Source organism: Muntiacus reevesi, chromosome 12, assembly GCF_963930625.1.
Source record: "Muntiacus reevesi chromosome 12, mMunRee1.1, whole genome shotgun sequence".
NCBI classification, from domain to species: domain Eukaryota; kingdom Metazoa; phylum Chordata; class Mammalia; order Artiodactyla; family Cervidae; genus Muntiacus; species Muntiacus reevesi.
In genome coordinates this window covers 4458277-4475828 of record NC_089260.1, presented here as the reverse complement: position 1 = coordinate 4475828, position 17552 = coordinate 4458277, and the positions used below count along the sequence as shown (strand labels likewise).

Genomic DNA, 17552 nt, shown 5'->3' with positions numbered 1-17552 from the left:
GACGTGAAGATTCTATTCTTAAAGTGTTCTACAGTTGTCTGTGAGGCCTCGTAGGTTGTGTTGTTGAGGTCTTCCATTTTCTAGCCGACCTTCTGCCTCATTGTTCTGTCCGTTGTTGAAAGTGGAGTATTCTTACTGTTTCTTTGACTGCCCTGGGCCTTTGTTGCCGTGCGTGGGGTTTAAGTTGCGGGGAGCGGGGTCTGCTCTGCAGCCGCAGTGCATGGGCTTCTCTCGTTTCAGACCATGGTGGGCTCAAAGTGCACAGGCTTAGCGGTAGCAGCACTTGGGCTGAAGTAGCCGTGTTCACCAGCTCCAGAGCACAGGCTCGGTAACTGTGGCGTGTGGGCGTAGGTGACCTGTGGCACACGGGATCTTCCTGGTCCAGGGATCAAACCTGCCTTCCCTGCATTGGCAGGTCAATTGTTTACCACTGGACCACCAGGGAGGTTCTGTGTTCCTATTGGATAATCTTGTCCCTCACCCCACCCGCTGCCTTCAAGTCTTTTGTCAGTTTTTCTTCATGAGTTTTGGAATATGTTGCTAGGTGTACCCATGTATATACTTATTCTTCTTGATGAATTGACACTGTTTCATCTCTTTTCTCCTAGTACAATTTTTTAGTCTATTTTGTCTGATATCAGTATAGCTACTCTTGGTCACTGTCTACTGTCTTATGGTCGATTTTTTTATCCTTTTACTGATATTTCCAATCTGTTTGCATATTTGAAAGTGTTATATAGTTGGATCTTGTTTTCTTATCTATTCTTTTGATTGGATCACTTAATCCAGTCACACTTAATGTAATTATTGATGTAGTTAAATTATGCAAATTAAAAAATTTACCATGGCCATTTTACTGTTTTCCATCTTGTCTTTACTGCATTTAAAAATTGCTTAATACTTTATTGCTTTTTCCTACTTTTGTATTACACGAATATTTTCTAGTGTAACATTTTAATTTGCTTTGACTATTTTTTGGTTATACATTTTGAGTTACATCCTTAATGACTTCACCAGTTTATACATACAACAGATTTATACTAACCCAATTTCAGTGAAATGCAGAAATATTTCTATTTAGTTCTATTTTCTTCCTCTTTTTGTTATGGAACTGTTTGGTTGCTGTATATAAAGTCTAAGTAGGACAGCAGACATATATTCATAGTTAAATTAATTTTCTCACTTACAACTCGTTATTGTCCCTTGTTCCTATGGGTTTCAAGTTATCCTGTCTCCTGTTTCCTTACTTCCCAATCCAGCTTTGCCTCCATCCAGCTTTGTGCTGATATGGAGAAATGTTACATTTTGTTTTACTCCCAATAATACAATTATAAACATTATTTTATATATTTTGATTCTTTAATCAGTTAAGGGATGAAAGTAAAATATGAATTTATATTTTTTTATAATTATATATTTTGCTTTATGAGTGTTTCTTCTTCTCATGTTTATTCAAATTACTCTCTAGGGTCACATTCTGAAAGGATTTGAAGTAAGAACTTCCTTCAGCCTTTTTCGTTAAGGTGGGTCTGGTAGGAACATATTTTCCAGCTGTTACCTGAGAATGACTTTATTTTGGCTTCATTTGAAAGACAGTTTTGCTGGATATAGAATTCTTAGCTGATTTTTTTGTTGTTGAAAACTCTGTCAGCCCACTGCATCTAGTGTGTTTTGCATTTTATTTTGAAGGATAATTTTGTTGGATGTAGAATTCTCAGCTTACTGTTATTTCCTGTACCTAAAATATGTCCTTCACTGCCTTCTAGTCTCCATTATTTCTCATGAGAAACTTCTCAACTGCTAATTACTCCTTTCCATTAAATCATATTTTCTTGCTACTTTCAAGATTTCCCCCAACAGTCTGACTGTGATGTGTCTAGGTGTGGTTCTCTTTGTGTTTACTTATCCTGGGTTTTACTGAAGTTCTTGAACATGTAGGTTCATCTTTTTCATCAAGTTAAGGAAGGTTCCAGCTATTATTTTCCCCAATGTTTCTTGTCCTCCCATCCCCCTAGAGGCTCCTATTATATGTGCTGATATGCTTGATGTCCCACAGATTTCAGTATAAACCTTGCCTATAATAAACGGGGCCCTCTCTTTACATTTTTTTCTGATTGCATTTAATTTTAAAAATCATAGTTCACTGACTATTAGAGTTTGGTATTATGTTCTCTTTCTTTCAGAAATAGTAAGGAAAATAGTATTCAGATCTTTGTTCTGTATACACAGGAACGTAAGAGATGACAAAATTGAAATAGGAGTAAATGAACTGATATGAAATGGAATATAAGTATTTTAAATTGTAAAATAAGAATTCTCCTCATAAACTAAAAAGGCGTCATTATGAGTGATGTGGAAACATACATATGCATTCTTAAAAATACCACATCTCTTATACAGATTTAAAATATTTTTTGGCTACACTTATGAGCATTTTAAAAGAATGGAGCTACCTCAACTAAAGGACAACCAATAAGTATAATTAGTTCATCAACACAGTAAGGTTAACAGTATTAAAATACTTTCCCTCATGTAGTCAAAAGACTAAATTTTCATTAACATACTTATAGGCAAATGTGTAATGACCAGACAATGTATATAGCACAGAAACAAGAAAAAGTGTTTTAAGTCTAGTTATTATGATAGGTTTTTCTAATACACATAATTGTCAACAATTTATTATAAAAAAACCTACATATACAATTAATACTTGATCAAAAGTCTTTTAAAATATAATCAGAATGAAATGTGTAGAAAGAGACATTTCAAAGTCACAGCAGTTACTACTATTACAATATTTAATCATTTTTACAACAGGCCTGCCGATCCATTTCAATTAAATTTGTTCTCAGAACCATCAAATTTCTTGCTGAATTTGACTTAGAGCAAAAGCAAGTTGCTTAATTTTTGTTTCCATTGCTTTTTTGTTCTTGCATGTTTCTTCCAGAAGTCCACGCATTTCTTCTTCAACTCGATGAACCTAAATCAATATGTACATTTTGTAACATTTAAATTTCTCAGTGAAAATGCATTTTAAAAAATGGAGAAAGTAAATTTATTTGTATACATTTTATAGTTTGTGATGTGATATTCATTTAAAGCAAGAGGTTAATAAAATGTTAACCTATTCAAACACTAAAATGGAAAACAATGTCATACTGTATACAAAATATTCACATGTGTACCATCCATTTATTTCTCATAGGCTCTTGTAATGAACACATGGTAATTTAACTCTATTTTGTAGTTCAGAAAGCGTGTTCAAGGTTGTGGTGCTTCTCAGTAGCATATCTGGATGAAACCTAGTCTTCTGACTTAATCTTCTGACTTAACTGCTTTCTCATTCATAAGCAGTTATGAAAGTCAAATCATGACTCTTGACTTATCCTTACAAACTTTCAAAACTGAAATCACCTCCCTTCCCAAAGAAACTCTTTAAACACTGCATTTCTAAAACTGCTGGTGGTGGTTAAACATTATCTCTTTTTGAGAGATAATTTTATGAGTTACTGTTAACCAATATTTATTCTCCTAGGATTCTATGTATTTGATACTATTAATTTCTGCTTGAAACATTCTCTCCTATTATTCAACATTCCTGAGTGTACTAGCAATATAGTCATCCCTATCTGTCTACTTCCCTCTTCCTAATCTCTAACATAGACTTCCTAATTTTTTTCTTCTAAAAATTAACATTTCTCCTAACTTAAATGATCACTTGTATGTGATGCCTTTCTTCATGATTACCACATTTAAACTTTGGTGCCATTTTTCTAATTCCCTAACAAACACCTCCCTATGATATTACATCATACTGTAAGATGTTCAAAATCAAGCAGAGTATTGTGCTTTGAGCTAAAGGCCTAATATCATACCTTATTTAATAATACCTAGTGTACTCTTGCTCAACACTCAGTAGATTTTAAATATGTGAAACAACCACTGAACTGAAATAAAGAACTAAATTGTGAACAAATTGTATTTCTTTATTAATTGTGATTATTTTCAAAGACGTAATTCCCACTTTCTGGTTATACAGACTCCTTTAATGTCATTTAACTACACAACCTTGATTATAAAATATGAAGTATTCCTTTCCTTTTCTATTAACTCTTTTCCTTTTCTAGTTGCTGATTTCTGAATTTCCAGTCTTAAGGATATGTGTTTCTTATTAACACTTCAAAATCAGGGGAAAATGAAAGTTCATAACTGTTTCATTTAGTGGACCTTAACAGTGGAGTCACACAAGAATCACCTGTTGAGTTTTAAAAATATCTAGGTTTGAACCTAGTCTTGGTGAATCAAAGTCTGAGGGGAAAGCTCATACATAAGTATTATTAAAAAGCTTCATAAGTTAATTCTGATGTTTCCCTGTCATTTAGTATCATCCTAAACCCATTTCTTTGTCAACAAGAAACTTGACAGGTTGAACCCTAATTCATAATAAAACAATCCTTGAGAACTTGTCCAAGGCAGTAACGGATTGTACTTAATACATTCACATTCTCACCTTGTCTATGTGTTACCAAAAGGGCTTCCAGCTGAAATTGGTGAGGGATATATAAATTTTTATCCAGAGCTCATGGAGCAGGTGCATATCAGGATCAAATTTATAATCTTCGTTTCATTAAAATTCTATTCTACAACTAATCTAAGTATTACCAACATGTTGGTCTGGCTTCATGATTGTATTAGTAACATTCTTCATATCTATTTTGGTCATTAAATCATGCTGCCTTTTCTCCTTATCACTATTGAAGATACAATTTACTTAGCTATAACAATTTAATATTGATTATCAAAGTGAATTTTACTTACGGTACCTTTAAATTTGCAGAATCAATACATTTCTGTTTTTCATTTGCCAGTTGTATTATTTCATTTTGATGAGCTTCAACAATTGCATCAACTTGTTTCTTAAAGGCATCATCCATACTATGAAGCTTTTCCATTGCATCCCTTAAAAACAAAACAAAACCACATATATACCTGGATGTATAAAAATTAGGACTTTTTGTTTTTACATGGAAGCACTCATGTTCACATTTTAATGGAAGCATAACTCCACTGAGTAGCAAAAGACTACCCTGGGTAACTAAAGTTGTAAGTCGTTCATCATCCAACAGAATCTGTCAGTGCCAGTTCAGAGTTGGGTGACGTAAGTGGGAGTCTGTTACATTATCCTCTGAAAGTGAGGATACATGGTTCTCACTTATTGTGAGTCTAAGGATATGCTTTATAAGCATCTTCACAGATGCTACTATCAATTTTTTTTCTCCATGTATTAGCAGTATGATAATAATTTACAATGCACGTTCAAGTTTATAATCATATGTCTGATTTTCCTATGTTTATGCTTATCAGATAAAACCATATGTTAATAAACATATTATAAATAGTATTTACAAAATTTCACTGCTACATGTTTCTTACAGGCAAAATACCCATTTCTTAATATTAAGTGTGAATAATTTTATTAAAAACGTTAAGCTCATAATGAACAAGCTTCCTGGTTTTGGCACAGCCCACTGCAATAGTGGACTGAACATTAGGACCGAAACTGTGCTCCTGGGCGCGGAAGCCTTTCTGTGTCCCCCGTTTCCTGTTTGCAGGGAAGAGACTCCAGCCTCCAAGACTTTCCCTGAGTTTCAACGGGTAGGTATGAGCAGTCGCTTATCAGGGAAGGGAGGGGATGCAAAGATTAGGGAGCAGACCACCTTAGGCCTGATCAAAGGAGTACAGGCCCTGCACAGACCCTACTCTTTAACAGCAACTCCACCCCTGAACCACTGCTAGGCTGCTGCTGCTGCTAAGTCGCTGCAGTCGTGTCCGACTCTGTGCAACCCCAGAGACGGCAGCCCACCAGGCTCCGCCATCCTTGGGATTCTCCAGGCAAGAACACCGGAGTGGGTTGCTATTTCCTTCTCCAATGCATGAAGGTGAAAAGTCAAAGTGAAATCGCTCAGTCGTGTCCAACTCTTAGCAACCCCATGGACTGCAGCCTACCAGCCTCCTCCATCCATGGGCTTTTCCAGGCACGAGCACTGGAGTGGGGTGCCACTGCCTTCTCTGGAACCACTGCTATAAAACTCAGCAAATCCTCCCGCACTGGGACACAAGTTTTGAGGCACAAGCCTGCTGCGTCCTCCTTTGCCGGGCAAAGCAACAACGCGATCCTTTTCTACGTCACCCAAAACTCTCTGACACTTCGTTGGGCACAGGTGCAGGGAGACTGAACTTTCAGCATTAGGATCATGAATCAAAAGCCTTTCTTTTATTCCTGTTGCAGCATTTGGTAGCTATGTGACCAAGGGCAAGTTCACAACCTCTGGATTTAAAGTCTGTCGACTATAACACAATAATCCTGCCTGTTTGGCTAACCTCACAGCATTACTGCTGGGTTCAAAGTAAGATATAAGAAAAAAATCAATTTATATATTATAAAAAGCTATGCAAATACAATCTTTCTTATGAACAATGATATACTTACTTTATTAAAATTCCATTAAATTAAAAATCATATCTACCAATCTCAAGTTATAATAGCATTAAGGTAAAAACCAGGCCTTTTTATTGTTTTGCTCTTAAAACCACAATGAACAAAATAAGAGATTCTAAAAATTGTCAGGCTTTATGGTTTTTATTAAGTTTAGGAACTTCTAGTTATATGAAGTGATTGTGTCTTTTAGGATCAAAAGGACTTCACACTGCAAAGCTGTGACCAGCAGGAAAGAAAACAGGCTCTAAGTTGATGTTTCGTTGCATTCATGTTTGGTTGTAAAGCAAAGTGTAACAGGGGCCATTAGCAGACAACTGACTGTATTATCAATTAAAACTTCTGCGGTGTATAACAACACCTTTCACCTTTTCATTTACATTGAGTTAAAATATGAAAAATCAAATTTCGAGGTTCTATTAGATTTGATATAATGGGGAACCTACCTCTATATGGAATTTTAGGGCTACCTACATGCCACATTATCTACACCATTCTATATTTTGACATGAGAACTGGTCACTAAACCATGCTATCTATTTTATAGGTGAGCTAACTTTAAATTATTTTAACAAGTCTAGTCATATAGTTTATAAGGTTAAAACCCTCATTTCCTCTACAGTATTTTATAAAATCCATACAACAACGGCATATGCGTATAGATTTTCTTCCCCTTATTTAAAATCAGCTCTCATCCTCAGCTGGTGCAGGCCAACTGCTACCAGCATGTTGTAGATTCTTCAGGCGCTCTCTGTCCCTGGTAGCCAGTGACTGTTTTCCTCTAAACTTCACATGTTGTTGTTTAGTCGCTAAGTTGTGTCCGACTCTTTGCAACCCCATGGACCGCCAGGCTCCACTGTCCATGCGATTCTCCAGTCAAGACTGCAGGAGTGGGTTGTTATTTCCTTCTCCAGGGGATCTTCCCAACCCAGGGATTGAACCCATATTTTTTAGTGCTGAACCACCAGGGAAGCCAAAACTCCACACATAACTCCACACACAACAGCCAAAAGTATTAGCTGTTTTCATTCAAACAGAATTTGAAAACAATAATTCTAGTAATAAAAACTAAATATTTATATAGCAATTACTATGCATCAGGCACTATTTAAATGCTAAATAGCCCATACAAATATTATACATACATAAATACTCATATATACAAAGTTTAAACTTTCATCAAATATTAAGGGAGGAAATATTATAATCTTCATTTTATAGATGGAATGGAAACTAAGTACTTGGCAAATAACTATGCCCAAAATGTTTTACCCTCCTCACGCCTACCCATCCCAATTCAGCTTTCTTTAAAGATATCCCACATACTTAAGGACTCAATGCTTACTTTTGTAGTTCGATACTTTTGTCTCTTTCCGCTTTAAGTTTTCTTTCTTTGTTTTCAAAGTTTTCTTTCACTTCTTTTACTTGCATTTCAAGATGACAGAGAAGTTCTCCTTTATCATGCCACTTCTGATTAAGTGTACTAATATGAAAAGAAATAATTTTTTAAAAATGGTTACATGAAATTATTAAGCCACATGTTATTTCTCAATAGGAAATACTATATAATACCTGTAAGCTTTTCTGATTTCATCAAGTTCTAATTCCTTTACTTTCAACTGCTGTTTTAGTTTTTCTTTTCTTTCATTGTGTCTTTCTAGTTTCTCAACTATTTCATCCAGTTGTGAAGATTTTTCTTCAAGTTGTTCTTGAGTACATTTTTGTATTTCAGTGATTTTTTCATGTAATATTTTGATTTGTTCCTCTCTTTCCTGTAAACACTTCATTTTTACAGAAAATAAATCATCATTAAAAAAATAATTATTTTTCTTAATCTTAAATGTCTTATTTCCAAATTCAATATGGCTTAAAATTATTATAAAAACTACAGATCAAAAAATTAATTGAATGTTCAGTGAATGTTTTAGAAAAGATTTCTACAGAACATTTTAAAAATCACAATCAATATAGAATAGCACCACTACTTTGTTTTAAATGCCATTAAGCATGATACACCACTATCCACACTTTTTATTTCATTAGGTTACGAGCAACCACACAAAGGGAGTACAGGGGAAGAAAAACAGTACAATGACAATTTTATTTAACACGGAATATAGCAAAGATTGATATTCATGATGCATGTATGACATAAAACACTATTTCTACTCTGCTGAACAAGCGCCTTCTGCATTAGAGAGGACAGACACTGTAAAGCATGATGCATCGCTGCTGAAATGTCACATGGACATAGGCTCCACCTTCCCCCACACCTCCTGTCACTGCAGCTTCTGTCCTGGGAGGCTGACTGTACCCTCTATTTGCATACACAAATCAGGATTAATGAAAGATCAAAACCACCTTCGGCACTGTTAAATGTTTGCAGGCACTAGGTCTCATCTGACTCACTTATGCCAACGACCGTATCTGCCTTAGAGGGCCATGGCTGGCTGGCTGGAACACTGTAACATCAACTAGTGGTATCAGTCTCCAAGAGTGAGAAAAAATGAAATTAGCAGTTCCTGCTTTCATCCTGTTTCCCCTGCCCCACCTTGCCTTTTTTCCCTTTTGGGAAGATGACGGAGGCAAACAAACAAATACTGAATGAGGCTAATTTAGGAATGAATTCATCAGTATTTTAGAAAATGTGGTTCAATTCCTCAGTGTGTTATACATCTAAAATTCTAAGCAACGATATCAGGTAGTCTTGACCAATATTTCCATAATTTATTTTCTCCCCACAACTCTCATACTTAAGTACTTAGGGGACAGCAGTCTTAATATATTATTAGGAATTAATAAAAGCTACCGAAGATTCTTATGAAATAACCCTGTTAATAAAAATAATGGTAGCATCAGAGAATCTTGTGGCCCATACTTAAAAGTACCAAAATAATATATATGAGGAAATCAAACCTCAAAAATCCTGTTTTAAAATCTACTTTATTGAAAATATCAAACTCCAAATTCTACAGATTAGGTCATTATCCCTGTAACTTTTTAGCTATGGTGAAATATTTGGGCTTCCCTGGTGGCTCAGTGGTAAAGAATCCTCCTGCCGATGCAGAAGACACAGGTTTGATCCCTGGGCTGGGAAGATCCCTGGAAGAGGAAATGGCAACCCACTCAGTATTCTTGCCTAGAGAATCCCATGGACAGAGGAGCCTAGTGGGCTACAGTACATGGGGTTGCAAAACGTCAGACATGACTGAGCAACTGAGAACATGGTGAATTTATTGCTATAAAAAATTATACCTAGTTATCTCTGTATGTTCTGTGATGAGCTGGGATGCACCATTAATGCTCCTATCTTTGAGGGTGATACAATGCTCTTTAAAGTAAATGTACTAAATTGCCGGGAAAAAAAGAAAAATGATGAGTTGAAAACCTGAAAACTTTTTTTTTTTTAAACCAAAAATCTAAAAACTAAAAGTCATTTCCTTTTTGGCGCCACTGTGTTATTCAGTACTAGTCATTTTCTCCCCAAACTCTGTTCAGAGACGGATAAGCAGCAGTCTCACTACAGAGGTAGCTATGTCAAACACAGTGTTATACTGAGCATAGAAAAAATGGTTATTGCTTAAAAATTCTGAATAATTTTCAGTGTAGCTTGGCATGTATGACAGATATAATGTAAGTTTTGGTTTCATCGAAAAGCAAAAAAACAATATAATTGTTTAGGGTAATTATATTACCTAAACACAGTTCAAAAATCACAGTTCAAGCATTCATAGTCTAAATCTAATTATGGATATAATAACATGGTGGTAATGTTTCTTTATTTTCTGTACTTGATGAAGTTCTGTTTCTTAAAAATGACTAAGGGGAAAAAAAAATCAAATCTTAGGTAGTTATAATTAAAAAGTGAGTTCCTTAAAAAAATAGAGAGAGAGAATGACTTTTTGGGTGATAATCCCATTTTGAAGTTTCTCAAAATCTCTTTTCTTGGGCTATTTTTTTTACACCTTGAAGATAATCGTCAGAAGAAAATTTTGGAGTTCAAATTTTATTCAAATTTTGGAGTTCATTCTAACTGTCAGAATAGTTCTCTGGGAATTTTCAAGTAATATACTTTGAAACAAGAGATCCTTAGTTTTCTCTAAGACAGGCCATATTAAAGAAGAGGGTAAAAACGGTGTCTCTTGGAAATAAGCAGGAATCTTTTACATTCTATTCATGGCATGCTGAAGTCCATGGGGTTGCAAAGAGCGGGACACGACTGGGTGACTGAACGTTTTGTCAGAGAATTCTGAGAGCTGATTAAGGAATACTGGGGGATACTAAACAACACAGAGTTTAAATAAAAATGCGGCCTTCTTTTGATTCCTAACCCTTTTTGGGGCTCTGAAGGCAAGCACACTGAGGTGGTTTGCCATGTCAGGCCCTACAGCCGCCCCACGCGGCCAGACAACACGCCTGGCGCCCTGACGTCCGCTGCTGGTCCTTGCTGAGTGTGCAGAACTCTACCGGCCGCCGAGGCCAGGGGAGCCTGGTGTGCAGCGGTACACGGGGTCGCAGGGAGCTGGACGTGACTCAGCAACTGAAGAGCAACGACCACCCATTATGGACGCTAGTTTCAATTACTCTGAAGGGCCATCGTAACACCCTCCATAAAATTTTGAGGTAAAAGTAATTTCAAGTTAATAAATGTTATATATAACTTTTAAAAGCAAAGTGGCAAACATTATTAAAAAAACACGATAGTATGGCTTAAACTCCACAACAGTTGGGATTCATAGAGACAAACATTTATTAGGTACTTTGATCCACAGATTTTCAAACTTCCCCTAGCTTTTCCTAAAATAAAATGTCAAACTTACTTCTTTTAATTTTCCAATGGTTTCAGTTTGGTCGTCTATGATTTTACATTTGATTCTTATTGTGTCACTGTCACGCTCACTTGCTTTTCGCAGACATTCATTCTCCCTGCACAAACTTTCAAGCTGAGCCTCTACTCTCCCATGATTTTGGACTAGACAAGATCCTAAGAAACAGACATCACAGTAAAAAACTTAAGAAGACCTTAGAGATTTGTTTTTAACAAGTATCTAATTTTACAGTGTATGATATAATAAATGAAAGAAGCTGAATAAAGAAACAAAATATGTAACAGCATAATATGAAGTGGAAAGAGAAGAAACAGGCCTTTTAAAAACTGTGGATATTTGAGAACCTAAAACCACAGTAACCATGTAAGCAGTTACTTTTGTAAACCCAAAATATTTAATGGGTCATGTTATGCTGTCCATACAAACAAAATTAACTTGTAATCATATTACAGATTCCTACATGGAATGGTCAAATAAGCAATGTTCCATTTAGGCCAACATCTACTATTCATAATTTGTAAAGTCCCTGTTTTACAACTGTTTTATGCCTTAGAACAGTGTATATCTCTTGCTTTATGGTGACTGGAAAGGGAGTGAGACTAAGGGTAAGTTTACCTGAACCTAAAATGGTTTTTATTCATGACTGATCTCACATTTCTCCACATGTAACAAGATAAATGTTGCTAACATTTATTGCTATGTTAGCAACATTTATCTTGTTAGCAAAAAAATGAATGCTGCATAAGTACAAACAATTAAAAATCACTAAGATAAGAAAGAACTGTTTTCAATAACTTACTCAGCTGTAGCATCATAAAGGTATACCTGTTCATAAACGTAACCAAATTATACTGGGAATAAAACCAGAGACAGCAAAACATCAGAGCTATAACCATAAAATGGGTGTTCCTTCTCAATTCCTTAGTATAATTTCATTACTATCTGACTGACCGATGACCAGTTACCCTTCCTTATAAAGCATCACCTTCTTTCCTGGGATGTCTAGGAAGAGTTAACCTTCCCTTTTCTAATACACCGGTTTGGAGGATGAGCAGAATGGCTATTTTTTCCCTTTGAAAATTTGAGAATTTTACCCTGTAGTGCCAACTCATGTCCCCATACTGTTCTTTCTGTTCTTAAACCATAAATTAGCGATTCCTTGGCAGCTAGCTCGGAAATAAGCTGCATTTTTTCCTGCTTGAGAAGTTCTATTTGAATACTCTTCTGCTTGTCATCTTCAATTAAAATTTCAAGTGTGTTGATTTGATTCTGTATACCACCAAAAAACATTGAAAAGAATGCAAAGTTATTATGTTTAAGTACTTTTAAATTTTCTTTCTGTATTTTATAGTGAGAAAAAGTCTTAAGCAAATACAAAGTAATATTCCTAAATTTTACTAGAAAATGTTTTAATTTTATCAACTAAAAATAAATGCAGGTCATTAAATAAAAAGTCAAATTTTAAGAGGCTATTCCTGTAAAAACTCTGAATTTTATTTAATATTTTAAAAGAGCAACCACACATTTATTACTCAAAATTTCTCACCAAGGATCTACATCAACAGTCTAAAGGTCACTTATATAAAATGAGTCCTTTAGAGCAAAATATCACTAATATTTAAAACTGAGACAACAGAAATAAAGTAATTAAAAATTATTATAGTTAGGTATATTAATATGTAAAGAAGTCTACTACCACAAAATTAATATCAATAATTCCTTTGATATTTTCCAAACTTCAACCATCTGTATCACTGTAAAACTGGCATCTATTTACTTAGTATGCTTCTTAAAATTAATTCACTTATTTAAATACGATTTTAGTATAAGTAGTACAACCTGGGCAGCCATGGTTTATCTCCTTATTAGTCTTCACACACATAAAAATACACTTAGTGTTATCTAGTTCACAACTGTATACTTCCTAAAATTATCACAATATACTTGAAAAAATGACATAAAAGTTAAAAAGGAAATATAATGGTACAGTGTCTTACCTGTAAATTTGCTGCTGTTTCCTGTTTCAATTTAGAAACTTCTGCAAGTTTTGTTTTTTGTTCCTTCACCATACTGGTTAGGTCTTTAATTAAAGAGGAAGACTCATTTTCTTTTCGTTGAGCCCAAACAAGAGCATGCTTGCTCTTTGCTAATTCAGTTGCAACATTTTCAAAACCATCTTTAACCTATATTTTAAAATTGCATTATAAATAGCAGTTCTCTGAATATTTAGAAAATACCAGATTTTGGAAGCAGCTTACTTTTTTCATTTTTAGTATCTGAGTTTTAGCAATAGAATGAAATTCACAGATAACTGGCTTCGTAGGTCAGCCAGGCCATATGTGTTTATGTTTTTTTGTGTGTGTGTGTGTTTATGTTTTAAGGTCTGGACCCTGCTACTTTTTGACATAAAAGCAGCCAGACACTGTGTAAACAAGTGAGCATGGCTCTGTTCTCATAAAACCTTACAGAAATACGTAGTGGGCCAAAAATAGCCCAGAGACTTTAGTTTGCCAATCCCTGCTCTATAGCACTAGATTATTAACAGAGGACGCAGGTTTCCCCATTCCTATTCGAGTGCTCTCTTTACTTGACCATTTATAATGTCACTTAGCTTTGGCAATAGCACTGAAGATTAGCTATTATTTATGTGAAGAAATTAGGCTCCTTATAAGAACCTAAGTAATCTGCTTAAGATCCTATAGGCAGCATGCAAATACAGCTAGAATTCTAAAACATAGTCCTCTTATCAAATCATAACTTGCTGATTGTTTTCAATGAAAAGCTAGATGCCAGTTCTTACATCTTTAAATCTTCTGGCTTCAACAGTTAAAGCAATGCGGAATTCATTTTCTAAATCCATATACTGTTGATTTAATGCATCGATTTTGTCTTGATATTCTTTTATAACTTGCTCATGCTTTCTCTCTTCTTTAGCAATTTCTTTAGCTAAGGCTTCCTGGAACTCAGCTTCACTAAAAAACTCCCTTGTTTCAATGTCTTTCCTGGAATGAAAAACAAATAAAAATCACAGGATGCTATTTACATGGAAAGAAAAACTTTAAAGACCTCTAAGTACTAAATATTCTATATTCCCTATTGTTAAAGATCAGCTCCTTACTTTCAAATGCAAAACTAGGGACAGGATGGTAGAGCAGAAAGAATATGAGTTTTATTTGACTGTTCATTCAGTGGTGACAGGGATATGCCAAGTCTTAACTTCACTGAGATAGTTCACAGTCATTTTATGGTTTCTAATATCCTTTGGGTGCATTCATAGGAGTCAGGTTCTGCTTCACTGCATCTTCTACGTTGCTTGAGTCTTTAATATACAGTAAATACAGTCTACTGGGCAAAACTACAGCCCTTGGACCAAATCTGGCCTGGTGCCCTTCTTGTGGGGAAATAAACTTTTATTGGAACACAGCATGTCCATTTGTTTACACACTGTCTATGGTTACTTTTGGGCGACAGATAGTTAGACATGACCTGAAAAGCCTGAAGTATTTTCTATCTGGACCTCCACAGGAAAAAGTCTGCTGAATCCTGCTTTAAAGGAGTAAAGTATACTGATAACTTAACAAGTAGTTACTTGGAAGTCAATTAAAACAGTTTTCTCTATATTATAATGATCAACTTTTGGTTGGGCTTAGAGAAACGCAAAATGAGCTTCACTGCTATAAATTCATACTTCAACCTTAACAAAGTCACTGATTTGTTTCTAAGTTACAAGTTCTTACAATAAGACTGATTCTAAAGTGTACATAAACATGTCATCTTTCACCAGCTAGTTCTGTCCGACTTCACCATTGCTGAATCACTGTCTAGTTCTGGGTGAAGGGGCAGAGAGAACCAAGTGACTTTTCCTGTTGTTAAATGTCCATATTTTCCTGATCTACACATCTTTCACTGACCTGTGTTCTTGTTCTTTCAATGCAAGCAGTTCATGAAGCTGTTGCACCTGTTCCTTCTCCTGATGAAGAGAACTCCTAAGTAAGTTTATTTCTCTATCAGCAGCGGCAGCTTTGAGTTCCACCTCTTGGATAAGTCGCATCTGAGTAAAATACACACAATTACAGTATTTAGATAATCTCCTGTGCTTCTATTTTAATGTCAGTTCCCCAAAGAAAAGTATCTTCTAAGTAACAGGACCTAGTGACTAAGCTGATTTCCAAAATTAACTAAATAACGGTGTGGTTACATAAAGTTAAGTCTTAGAAGCATCAAGGGTTTCCCAGGTGGCGCTAGTGGTAAGGAACCCAGCTGCTAATGCGGGAGACGTCAGAGACGCGGGTTTGACCCCCGGCTCAGGAAGACCCCCTAGCGGAGGGCAAGGCAGCCCATCCAGTACTCCTGCCTGCAGAATCCTGTGGACAGTGGAGCCTGGTGGCCTACACTCCACAGGATCACAAAGAGCTGATCACAACTGAAGCGACTCAGCACGCACGCAGACGCATCAAATGTATTAGCATGAAATCTTATTTGCACCATGAACCTTAAAAATTCTATTCAGAAAACACAAAAAAGCCTTCAAGCACCCCTAAGGAGTCATTTAAAAACTGGCTCTAATAAGACACAAGCCTAACAACTAGCAGTGTATCCACCAACTCTTCTTATAACTGCTTTGTGAATGTTGGCGGCCTTAGTTCAAGAAATAATTCCGCAGGTTAAACGACTGGCATGTGAAATTTCTGCATCCAGCCCAACAGCTCTGTCTGCGCATGGGGACAGAGGCGTTTCGGGAGAGGCGCCGTGAGCGCGGGGCCCGCGGGCGCGCAGACGGCAGCGCGTACCTGCGCGGCTTGCTGCTGCCCTTTCTGCCTCTCCATTTTCTCCAGCGCCTTCTCCAGCGTTCTCAGGTGTCTAATGTGGTCATCCTGTTGATCTCTTGCTTTAATTAATTCAATAGTTAGTTTTTTAATTTCATTTTGAAGTCTGTGAACCATAATTTCCAGCTGCAGCTTGGAATTTCTCTCTTTAAAAATAATTTCTTTTAGCCTAAAACATAAATCACATTTTAAGTATACTATACATATAAAAAAGACGAAAATTGTACTAAACACTAAGCTTAGAGAGGAAGTAAACAGGAAGATTTGTAAGTAGGAACACAGCAGAGAGGAAGATTTGAAGTATCTTCCAAATTCTCATTAGATTAAAAAATGGCTGAAAAACAGTATGCCATCCCCCTGATCCCTGAAACTAGCATTGTGCCAAAGGGAAAACATTTTACATAAATTAATGAATCTTAATCTTTTGTGAACTTTACTCTATTTGACAGCAAAGTTTAAAAACATCTTATTTGTTTCAGGCATTGTGCTAGATGTGGGCTTAAAAGCAAGTAAGATAATTAAGATACAGCCTGGCCTGTAAGGAGCTTAACATCTGGCAGAGGACACACATTCATTTATAAAGCGACAGAAGAGAAGCAATTCTGAACAGAAGCCTGCAAGTCAACTCTGACTTTCCTGCATCTTCCCCAGATATTAAGTACCACATCCTAGTACTATACTAGCTCTGTGTTACTCAGAGTCTTTTGACTGAAAATTCTCAGTTTTAGGAAGAAAGAATTTAGTGAAACATATAACTAACAAATTCGGTGCCATCAGGCAGGGATGGCACTATTCTGAGGGACCACTGAAACCAAGGATATGAATACCATAAGGTCTCTCTGGATCCCTACAGGCTGGTCTGAATTCTTCCCATGGCGGGTTTTTTATAATGCACTCAGGGGAGACAGGGAAGGCTACAAACAACTCTAGACTCATGTTCTGACAGCAGTGAGAACCAAACAGAAGAGATTACCTTTCTCTAGCTCAACTTTGAACTGAGTTCTGGGAAAAGCCCCGGTTAGTCCAATTTGGTTCATATGCCCGCTTCATGCACCAGTCACTGTGGCCACGGCTAAGGCTTACCTTTACCTCTCGTGGTCAGGGGTTCCTCTCTTGACCAATATTATAGGCAGAGAGGCAGTTCATGACAGAACAGGAATGTTTGAAGAGGGGACAATGAATAGCAAAGACAGAGCCTCATGAAGGAGTTTCTGAGCCAGGCAGCCACTCCAATGTGTCATTTCCAGTCATAATTGAGAAAAATCCCTGTACCTATCAACTCCTACACAAGAGTCACTGCTCCAATTTTCATTCTTAATATCTCTCTTCTTGCTTTTGAGAGTGGTCTCCAAACTGGTCTTTCAACTCCAGTTTGTTATGTTATATGAAAGAATATTAGAC

General features: G+C 36.2%; 1 protein-coding gene across 3 annotated transcripts in view; it reads right to left on the bottom strand.

Annotated features, from left to right (window-relative positions):
* Positions 1 to 2662: 2662 nt before the first annotated feature.
* The window catches only part of LRRCC1 (leucine rich repeat and coiled-coil centrosomal protein 1), a 39260-nt gene continuing 24370 nt past the window's right edge, over positions 2663 to 17552 (bottom strand). For all 3 annotated transcript variants that reach the window (XM_065902679.1, XM_065902678.1, XM_065902680.1), the window contains 10 exons: positions 16116 to 16320; positions 15237 to 15376; positions 14126 to 14327; positions 13323 to 13508; positions 12420 to 12594; positions 11317 to 11480; positions 8069 to 8277; positions 7842 to 7979; positions 4824 to 4959; positions 2663 to 2980 (listed from right to left, as the gene is read on the bottom strand). In XM_065902679.1, the coding sequence (XP_065758751.1) occupies positions 2858 to 2980; positions 4824 to 4959; positions 7842 to 7979; positions 8069 to 8277; positions 11317 to 11480; positions 12420 to 12594; positions 13323 to 13508; positions 14126 to 14327; positions 15237 to 15376; positions 16116 to 16320 (1678 nt within the window). In that variant the 3' untranslated portion in view covers positions 2663 to 2857. The remainder of the gene's footprint in view (positions 2981 to 4823; positions 4960 to 7841; positions 7980 to 8068; positions 8278 to 11316; positions 11481 to 12419; positions 12595 to 13322; positions 13509 to 14125; positions 14328 to 15236; positions 15377 to 16115; positions 16321 to 17552) is intronic.